This window comes from Littorina saxatilis, linkage group LG11 (genome assembly GCF_037325665.1).
Source record: "Littorina saxatilis isolate snail1 linkage group LG11, US_GU_Lsax_2.0, whole genome shotgun sequence".
Classification (NCBI taxonomy): domain Eukaryota; kingdom Metazoa; phylum Mollusca; class Gastropoda; order Littorinimorpha; family Littorinidae; genus Littorina; species Littorina saxatilis.
In genome coordinates this window covers 109,753-120,000 of record NC_090255.1, presented here as the reverse complement: position 1 = coordinate 120,000, position 10,248 = coordinate 109,753, and the positions used below count along the sequence as shown (strand labels likewise).

Below are 10,248 nucleotides of genomic sequence, written 5' to 3'. Positions count from 1 at the left end.
ACTGACTCTCTGTCTGTCTCTCTGTCTGACTCTCTGTCTGACTCTCTGTCTGTCTCTCTGTCTGACTCTCTGTCTGTCTCTCTGTCTGTCTCTCTGACTGACTCTCTGTCTGTCTCTGTCTGACTCTCTGTCTGTCTCTCTGACTGACTCTCTGTCTGTCTCTCTGACTGACTCTCTATCTGTCTCTCTGTCTGACTCTCTGTCTGACTCTCTGTCTGTCTCTCTGTCTGTCTCTCTGACTGACTCTCTGTCTGTCTCTCTGTCTGTCTCTCTGACTGACTCTCTGTGTCTCTCTGTGTCTCTCTGACTAACTCTCTGACTAACTCTCTGACTGACTCTCTGACTAACTCTCTGACTGACTCTCTGTCTGACTCTCTGACTAACTCTCTGACTGACTCTCTGTGTGTCTCTGTCTGACTCTCTGACTAACTCTCTGACTAACTCTCTGATTGACTCTCTGACTGACTCTCTGTCTGTCTCTCTGACTGACTCTGTCTGTCTCTCTGTCTGACTCTCTGTCTGTCTCTCTGACTAACTCTCTGTCTGTCTCTCTGACTAACTCTCTGACTAACTCTCTGACTGACTCTCTGTCTGACTCTCTGTCTGTCTCTCTGACTGACTCTCTGACTGACTCTCTGTCTGTCTCTCTGTCTGACTCTCTGTCTGTCTCTCTGACTGACTCTGTCTGTCTCTCTGACTGACTCTCTGACTGACTCTGTCTGTCTCTCTGTCTGACTCTCTGTCTGTCTCTCTGACTGACTCTGACTGACTCTGTGTCTCTCTGTCTGTCGCTCTGACTTACTCTCTGACTGACTCTCTGTCTGTCTCTCTGACTAACTCTCTGACTGGTGTTGGATGACAAGTATGTTTTTCTGTGTGTTCTGACACTTGGATGACCAGTATGTTTTTCTGTGTGTTCTGACTGGTGTTGGATGACCAGTATGTTTTTCTGTGTGTTGTGACTGGTGTTGGATGACCAGTAAGTTTTTCTGTGTGTTCTGACTGGTGTTGACACTTGGATGACCAGTATGTTTTTCTGTGTGTTCTGACTGGTGTTGACACTTGGATGACAAGTATGTTTTTCTGTGTGTTCTGACTGGTGTTGACACTTGGATGACAAGTATGTTTTTCTGTGTGTTCTGACTGGTGTTGACACTTGGATGACAAGTATGTTTTTCTGTGTGTTCTGACTGGTGTTGACACTTGTTTCTTTGTAAGGCTGTTTGTGTGCCCCCATCTATGTCTGCCTCTCTATCTGTCTCTCTGTCTCTGCCTGACTCTGTCTGTCTCTCTGTCTGTGTCAGTCTGTCTGTCTCTGCCTGTCTCTCTGTCTGTGTCTGTCTGTCTGTCTCTGTCTCTGTCTGTGTCTGTCTGTCTCTGTCTGTCTCTGTCTGTGTCTCTGTCTGTGTCAGTCTGTGTCAGTCTGTGTCAGTCTGTCTGTCTGTCTCTGCCTGTCTCTCTGTCTGTCTCTCTGTCTGTGAGACTGTGTCAGTCTGTGTCAGTCTGTCTGTCTCTGCCTGTCTCTCTGTCTGTGTCTCTGTCTGTGTCAGTCTGTCTGTCTCTGTCTGTCTCTGCCTGTCTCTCTGTCTGTGTCTCTGTCTGTGTCAGTCTGTCTGTCTCTGCCTGTCTCTCTGCCTGTCTCTGTCTGTGTCTCTGTCTGTGTCAGTCTGTCTGTCTCTGCCTGTGTCTGTCTGTCTCTGTCTGTGTCTGTCTGTCTCTGTCTGTGTCAGTCTGTGTCAGTCTGTGTCAGTCTGTGTCTGTCTGTGTCTGTCTGTCTGTCTCTGTCTGTCTCTGTCTGTGTCAGTCTGTGTCAGTCTGTGTCAGTCTGTGTCAGTCTGTCTGTCTCTGTCTGTCTCTGTCTGTGTCAGTCTGTCTGTCTCTGCCTGTCTCTCTGTCTGTGTCTCTGTCTGTGTCAGTCTGTCTGTCTCTGCCTGTCTCTCTGTCTGTCTCTCTGTCTGTCTCTCTGTCTGTGTCTGTGTCAGTCTGTCTCTGTCTGTCTCTCTGTCTGTGTCTGTCTGTGTCAGTCTGTCTGTCTCTCTGTCTGTGTCAGTCTGTGTCAGTCTGTCTGTCTCTGCCTGTCTCTCTGTCTGTGTCTCTGTGTCAGTCTGTGTCAGTCTGTCTGTCTCTGCCTGTCTCTCTGTCTGTGTCTGTGTCTCTGTCTGTGTCAGTCTGTGTCAGTCTGTCTGTCTGTGTCTCTGTCTGTGTCTGTCTGTGTCAGTCTGTGTCAGTCTGTCTGTCTCTGCCTGTCTCTCTGTCTGTCTCTCTGTCTGTCTCTCTGACTGACTCTCTGTCTGTCTCTCTGTCTGTCTCTCTGTCTGTCTCTCTGTCTGTCTCTCTGTCTGACTCTGTCTGTCTCTCTGACTAACTCTCTGTCTGACTCTGTCTCTCTGTCTGACTCTGTCTGTCTCTCTGACTGACTCTCTGGGTCTCTCTGTCTGACTCTCTGACTGACTCTCTGACTAACTCTCTGACTGACTCTCTGTCTCTCTCTCTGACTCTCTGTCTGTCTCTCTGTCTGACTCTCTGTCTGTCTCTCTGTCTGTCTCTCTGACTGACTCTCTGTCTGTCTCTCTGTCTGTCTCTCTGACTGACTCTCTGTCTGTCTCTCTGTCTGACTCTCTGTCTGACTCTCTGTCTGTCTCTCTGTCTGACTCTCTGTCTGTCTCTCTGTCTGTCTCTCTGACTGACTCTCTGTCTGTCTCTCTGTCTGACTCTCTGTCTGTCTCTCTGTCTGTCTCTGACTGACTCTCTGTCTGTCTCTCTGTCTGACTCTCTGTCTGACTCTCTGTCTGTCTCTCTGTCTGACTCTCTGTCTGTCTCTCTGTCTGTCTCTCTGATTGACTCTCTGTCTGTCTCTCTGACTGACTCTCTGTCTGTCTCTCTGTCTGACTCTCTGTCTGACTCTCTGTCTGTCTCTCTGTCTGACTCTCTGTCTGTCTCTCTGTCTGTCTCTCTGACTGACTCTCTGTCTGTCTCTCTGTCTGACTCTCTGTCTGACTCTCTGTCTGTCTCTCTGTCTGACTCTCTGTCTGTCTCTCTGTCTGTCTCTCTGACTGACTCTCTGTCTGTCTCTGTCTGACTCTCTGTCTGTCTCTCTGACTGACTCTCTGTCTGTCTCTCTGACTGACTCTCTATCTGTCTCTCTGTCTGACTCTCTGTCTGACTCTCTGTCTGTCTCTCTGTCTGTCTCTCTGACTGACTCTCTGTCTGTCTCTCTGTCTGTCTCTCTGACTGACTCTCTGTGTCTCTCTGTGTCTCTCTGACTAACTCTCTGACTAACTCTCTGACTGACTCTCTGACTAACTCTCTGACTGACTCTCTGTCTGACTCTCTGACTAACTCTCTGACTGACTCTCTGTGTGTCTCTGTCTGACTCTCTGACTAACTCTCTGACTAACTCTCTGATTGACTCTCTGACTGACTCTCTGTCTGTCTCTCTGACTGACTCTGTCTGTCTCTCTGTCTGACTCTCTGTCTGTCTCTCTGACTAACTCTCTGTCTGTCTCTCTGACTAACTCTCTGACTAACTCTCTGACTGACTCTCTGTCTGACTCTCTGTCTGTCTCTCTGACTGACTCTCTGACTGACTCTCTGTCTGTCTCTCTGTCTGACTCTCTGTCTGTCTCTCTGACTGACTCTGTCTGTCTCTCTGACTGACTCTCTGACTGACTCTGTCTGTCTCTCTGTCTGACTCTCTGTCTGTCTCTCTGACTGACTCTGACTGACTCTGTGTCTCTCTGTCTGTCGCTCTGACTTACTCTCTGACTGACTCTCTGTCTGTCTCTCTGACTAACTCTCTGACTGGTGTTGGATGACAAGTATGTTTTTCTGTGTGTTCTGACACTTGGATGACCAGTATGTTTTTCTGTGTGTTCTGACTGGTGTTGGATGACCAGTATGTTTTTCTGTGTGTTGTGACTGGTGTTGGATGACCAGTAAGTTTTTCTGTGTGTTCTGACTGGTGTTGACACTTGGATGACCAGTATGTTTTTCTGTGTGTTCTGACTGGTGTTGACACTTGGATGACAAGTATGTTTTTCTGTGTGTTCTGACTGGTGTTGACACTTGGATGACAAGTATGTTTTTCTGTGTGTTCTGACTGGTGTTGACACTTGGATGACAAGTATGTTTTTCTGTGTGTTCTGACTGGTGTTGACACTTGGATGACAAGTATGTTTTTCTGTGTGTTCTGACTGGTGTTGACACTTGGATGACAAGTATGTTTTTCTGTGTGTTCTGACTGGTGTTGACACTTGGATGACCAGTATGTTTTTCTGTGTGTTCTGACTGGTGTTGACACTTGGATGACAAGTATGTTTTTCTGTGTGTTCTGACTGGTGTTGACACTTGCATGACCAGTATGTGTTTCATGACCAGTATGTTTTTCTGTGTGTTCTGACTGGTGTTGACACTTGCATGACCAGTATGTGTTTCATGACCAGTATGTTTTTCTGTGTGTTCTGACTGGTGTTGACACTTGGATGACCAGTATGTTTTTCTGTGTGTTCTGACTGGTGTTGGATGACCAGTATGTTTTTCTGTGTGTTCTGACTGGTGTTGGATGACCAGTATGTTTTTCTGTGTGTTCTGACTGGTGTTGGATGACAAGTATGTTTTTCTGTGTGTTCTGACTGGTGTTGACACTTGGATGACCAGTATGTTTTTCTGTGTGTTCTGACTGGTGTTGTATGACCAGTATGTTTTTCTGTATGTTCTGACTGGTGTTGACACTTGGATGACCAGTATGTTTTTCTGTGTGTTCAAGAGCTTTAATGACTCTGGTAAACTTGACTCTGGTAAACTGGTGCACTCTTTGCAAAATGATGCTTAACTCATTCAAAGCGCGTCTAAATTTCCCCTGTGTTCCCTGCCAGCGCGCGATTTAGTGCCATTTTGAAAAAATTATGAAAAATCAACAACACAAAATAACCTTACATACCTTTATGTTTTGCAAAGTTTGGAACTTACTCTTTTAGAAAATATATGAAACATTTGAAAGTACATACCTTTTGTTGTCTTCATATCCAGGCAAAATATCCAATTTGAAGTGTAGTGGAGGAGTGGAAAGGTAGTAGATACACGAAGCCCAAGTCCAAGCGTCTTGTTTCAACTTTTTATTCAAGAAAACAATGCAAGGAAACGTAGAGGCCGAAGGCGAAACCCGTAGACAGCAAAGCAAGTGTAGTGTCGTGTTCAGCTGCTAGGAGCGAATGCATGCTTATGCCGGTGTCCGGCTTATACTTATAGCCCCGGCGCGGACTGCACAGAAAGCACCGTCCGGCGGTGATGAAAATCGGACTGAATACGGCCAGAAACACGGAATCTGTGTTTCTTACACATGCTTTACCCTACGTTATTTAAACAAATACATAACCAATCCTAACAAACAATACATCAAATTAAAGCTACGACCTTTAGCTTTCCATTGCAATAGATCACATTTCGTAAAAACTTATATTTATTTAGTAGGATGCAAAAACAATGGTCCTAGTGAAGGCACTGAACCAACTTCAGTGCGGAAAATTACAAAACTCTCTAAACTGGAATAATGGACAAACTCATAAATCATACAGATAAAAAGAAGAACCCTAGACAAACATCATGATATGCGTTACTTGGGGGAAAATTATACATTGACTTAGTACGAAGCGGTAAAGTCCGAAAGTAAATGGAATCGGCTAAATTCCTGCACGAGTACCTGTCTGCATAAATTAGCAATCTTTGCAGAGGAACCAAGCATCACTCATTACAACCAAATCCTTATAAACAAACTAAAATCATATGCAACATAGGTACGGGATATGTAATAGTGATACAAAAATGACAAAACAATGATTGAAAAGACAAAGATGAGTTTGTGAGAATCAATTTCTCTCGACGATACATGAAAACCGGTCAAGGTCAGAGTGACGCTTTGGTCAGTTCGAAGCATTATCGTAAATAACACAATAATATGCAGCCATCCAGCCTAATCAGTGACTTCTATGCAAACCTAAATATAATTAGGACCGTATCAAAGATAAAAGGGACTTTGAAAGATAGAAGTTAGGTAGATATATAAAGAAAGGTATTTTATTAGAATTTGCGCCGGCAATGGTGCGCGCGCAGCATCGTATCGTCTGCTATGGGGTGGGTGATCCCTTTTGTACTGTACACAAGGCTGTTTCGCTATGCGATGATTAGAGTGTTTAGGGTAGCGAAGTGCACTTGGCTACAGAAGCAAAACAAAAAAACTTGTTACGTCATGGGTTCATCATACACAATGTCATGATCGACACTTTCATTGCTCGAATCATCACCCAAATGATCGTCCATTGGCACAAACTCGTCACCAGAATCTAAAATATCATCTCCACTATCATCATCGCTAAGGTCAAGATCAGAACCGTACTGAATAACAAGTTCTAGCACTCTTTTCAAGTTACTACGTCTCAGCAGAACGATCCGCCATCTTTAAAAAGTCAAAACACGTGGGTCGCACACCGCCAACAAAATTAAATTAATCCCAACAATTGAAGGGAAGGAACTGTTTACAGTGAATGGTTCCACTGTAGACAGATAGAAGTTCATTGCAGGGGTTGTTTCCCTTGGTCAGCAGGACCGTTTACACCGTTAAAAATTCGTGATATCCGTCGGATCTCAAGTGCCGGCACGCAGCCAACGCTAAACACAGGTGTCGGACTTGCAGGTCCGACGCGCAGCGAATGAGTTAAAGATTGCTTTTTTGCAGTGTCGAATGCATTTTACCCATGTCATTTTTTATTACTGGTAATCTTAATGTGTGGGTTTTCTCTGTGGTAGAGGTTTCCATGTGATAACGGTGACAGCTCTGGATACATAGGATTCAGCGATCATAATGTGTGGGTTTTCTCTGTGGTACAGGTTTCCATGTAATCAATCAATCAATCAATATGAGGCTTATATCGCGCGTATTCCGTGGGTACAGTTCTAAGCGTAGGGATTTATTTATTTTTTTATTTTTAATTTTTATTTTAAGCAATTTATATTGCGCACATATTCAAGGCGCAGGGATTTATTTATGCCGTGTGAGATGGAATTTTTTTACACAATACATCACGCATTCACATCGGCCAGCAGATCGCAGCCATTTCGGCGCATATCCTACTTTTCACGGCCTATTATTCCAAGTCACACGGGTATTTTGGTGGACATTTTTATCTATGCCAATACAATTTTGCCAGGAAAGACCCTTTTGTCAATCGTGGGATCTTTAACGTGCACACCCCAATGTAGTGTACACAAAGGGACCTCTGTTTTTCGTCCCATCCGAAAAACTAGCACTTGAACCCACCACCTAGGTTAGGAAAGAGGGGAGAAAATTGCTAACGCCCTGACCCAGGGTTGAACTCGCAACCTCTCGCTTCCGAGCCCAAGTGCGTTACCACTCCGCCACCCATGCAATAACGGTGACAGCCCTGGATGCAAAGGATTCAGCGATCATAATGTGTGGGTTTTCTCTGTGGTAGAGGTTTCCATGTAATAACGGTGACAGCTCTGGATACATAGGATTCAGCGATCATAATGTGTGGGTTTTCTCTGTGGTAGAGGTTTCCATGTAATAACGGTGACAGCCCTGGATACATAGGATTCAGCGATCATAATGTGTGGGTTTTCTCTGTGTTACAGGTTTCCATGTGATAACGGTGACAGCTCTGGATACATAGGATTCAGCGATCATAATGTGTGGGTTTTCTCTGTGTTACAGGTTTCCATGTGATAACGGTGACAGCTCTGGATACATAGGATTCAGCGATCATAATGTGTGGGTTTTCTCTGTGTTACAGGTTTCCATGTGATAACGGTGACAGCCCTGGATACATAGGATTCAGCGATCATAATGTGTGGGTTTTCTCTGTGTTACAGGTTTCCATGTGATAACGGTGACAGCTCTGGATACATAGGATTCAGCGATCATAATGTGTGGGTTTTCTCTGTGTTACAGGTTTCCATGTAATAACGGTGACAGCCCTGGATACATAGGATTCAGCGATCATAATGTGTGGGTTTTCTCTGTGTTACAGGTTTCCATGTGATAACGGTGACAGCTCTGGATACATAGGATTCAGCGATCATAATGTGTGGGTTTTCTCTGTGTTACAGGTTTCCATGTAATAACGGTGACAGCCCTGGATACATAGGATTCAGCGATCATAATGTGTGGGTTTTCTCTGTGGTAGAGGTTTCCATGTAATAACGGTGACAGCTCTGGATACATAGGATTCAGCGATCATAATGTGTGGGTTTTCTCTGTGTTACAGGTTTCCATGTAATAACGGTGACAGCTCTGGATACATAGGATTCAGCGATCATAATGTGTGGGTTTTCTCTGTGGTAGAGGTTTCCATGTAATAACGGTGACAGCCCTGGATACATAGGATTCAGCGATCATAATGTGTGGGTTTTCTCTGTGGTACAGGTTTCCATGTGATAACGGTGACAGCTCTGATTACAATGGATTCAGCGATCATAACCAGGGCAGCAGGGGTCGCGGCAGGGCCAGAGGTCGTGGGGGATATTCGTCTCCCCCCAGTCAACCTGGGTTCCCCTCGGCAAACAGTCCACCCGGCCAGTATTCACCCAGCCGCCATCCACCCAGCCACCATTCACCCGGCCAATATTCACCCGGCCAGTATTCACCCGGCCACCATCCACCCGGCCAATATGGCGCCCCTCCCTTCCAGGCATGGGGACCTCCCTCACAGCCCTTCACCGCCACTCCGTTGCCACGGGGACCGAGGGGAGGCTTCGCTCAAGGACCTCAGGGTGGCAGGGGTCAGGGGGGTCACAGAGGTCAAGGCTTGTACAATGGCGGTGACCCTGGCTACCAAGAACAGCGGCATGGTGGCGGCAACACGAACCATGGTGGGAGTTGTCACCCCATGACACGCGGTGGTCATGACAGCATTACGGCTCAGCGCCCGCCCCCAGTCAGCGCAGCGTTTAGACCAGACCAACCTAGTCACTTTGTGCAGCAAGTCCCTGGCAGCAACACCAGGCAGGCAACGTTCACAGGAAACCCACCACCCACACAGCCAGCGTTCAGCACCCAGTCACGCTTTGCTGCACCAACCCAGCAAGCTCGGCCCACTAACATCAACAATCCCTTTGTCCAGCGCACTCAAAACCCGCCCCCCTTGCAGCCAGTGTTCAGCACCCAGTCACGCTTTACTATACCCACCCAGCAAGCCCCGCCCACCAACACCCACAATTCGTCTGGCCAATACACCCAGCGAGCCCCAGCAACCAGCCACAACTTCTCTGCCCAGCGCACTCAGAACCCGCCCCCCCTGCAGCCCACAGGACCTTTATCACCACCCTCCCCCCTCTTCCCCCCTCCTGGCTTCCACGCCCCTCCCCCCGGCCTGTCCCGCCCCCCTCTCCAGAAAGCGCCCCCTGGGCTGGGCTCGGCCTTTAGCCGCCCACCCCCACTGACACCCCCTGTCACCACCCCCCACCCCTGTCAAAGCCCTCAGGGGGGGCCGGCCGTTTCCAGGGCCCCACCTTTCCCCCACAGTCACACTTCGCCGCCCCGCCCAAACCTGCCACTCCTTTCATGATGGCAGGGGCGGCGGTTCCGCCTCAGCGACCGTACATTCCCCCCTTTGGGACCCCTCCCGGCAACATCGGCAACAGTGTCAGGAACCTCCCGCCTAAGCCCAGCATGGGGAACCCTCCTACACGTGGTGCAGGGAACCTTCTTCCACCCAGCTTTGACAGGCAAGCCCCTCAGGCTGCCAGTGAGAATCCCACGGCAATCTTCACACACACCCCGCCCCCAGCAAACGCTGACTTTCCGTCCAGACCGGTGAACTCTGCTCGCAGCGGTGACCTGTATGGCCTTGATGACATTGATTGATGACAGCTGTGAATTGTATGACACACTGCACATAGCACTGGAGCCGGTGACTGGCGTTGTGATAACAACAGCGGTGACTTGTATGGCCTTGATGACATTGATTGATGACAGCCGTGAATTGTACGACACACTGCACATAGCACTGGAGCCGGTGACTGGCGTTGTGATAACCAGGTCATTGAGGTGTGATCTGAGGCGTGGAACAGCATGTGTTGGGTGTCAGTAATGATGAACACAAGGTGGGGGTGGGAGGTAATTTTGGGGGTAACAGAGCTTGATGTCTTCATGTGTTTTTTGTTTTTCTTTTGTTTTCTTTTATCAACACGCGATATGACTGTCTTCATGTGTTGACTGCATCGTTTGATATACAC

The 10,248-nt window shown here is 47.4% G+C and overlaps 1 protein-coding gene across 1 annotated transcript in view; it reads left to right on the top strand.

The window, feature by feature from the left end:
• The window catches only part of LOC138980740 (uncharacterized), a 77,902-nt gene extending 68,324 nt beyond the window's left edge, over nucleotides 1–9,578 (top strand). Inside the window, exon 13 of the mRNA XM_070353643.1 lies at nucleotides 8,438–9,578. Coding sequence (XP_070209744.1) covers nucleotides 8,438–9,578 — 1,141 coding nt within the window. The remainder of the gene's footprint in view (nucleotides 1–8,437) is intronic.
• The last annotated feature ends 670 nt before the right edge of the window (nucleotides 9,579–10,248 follow it).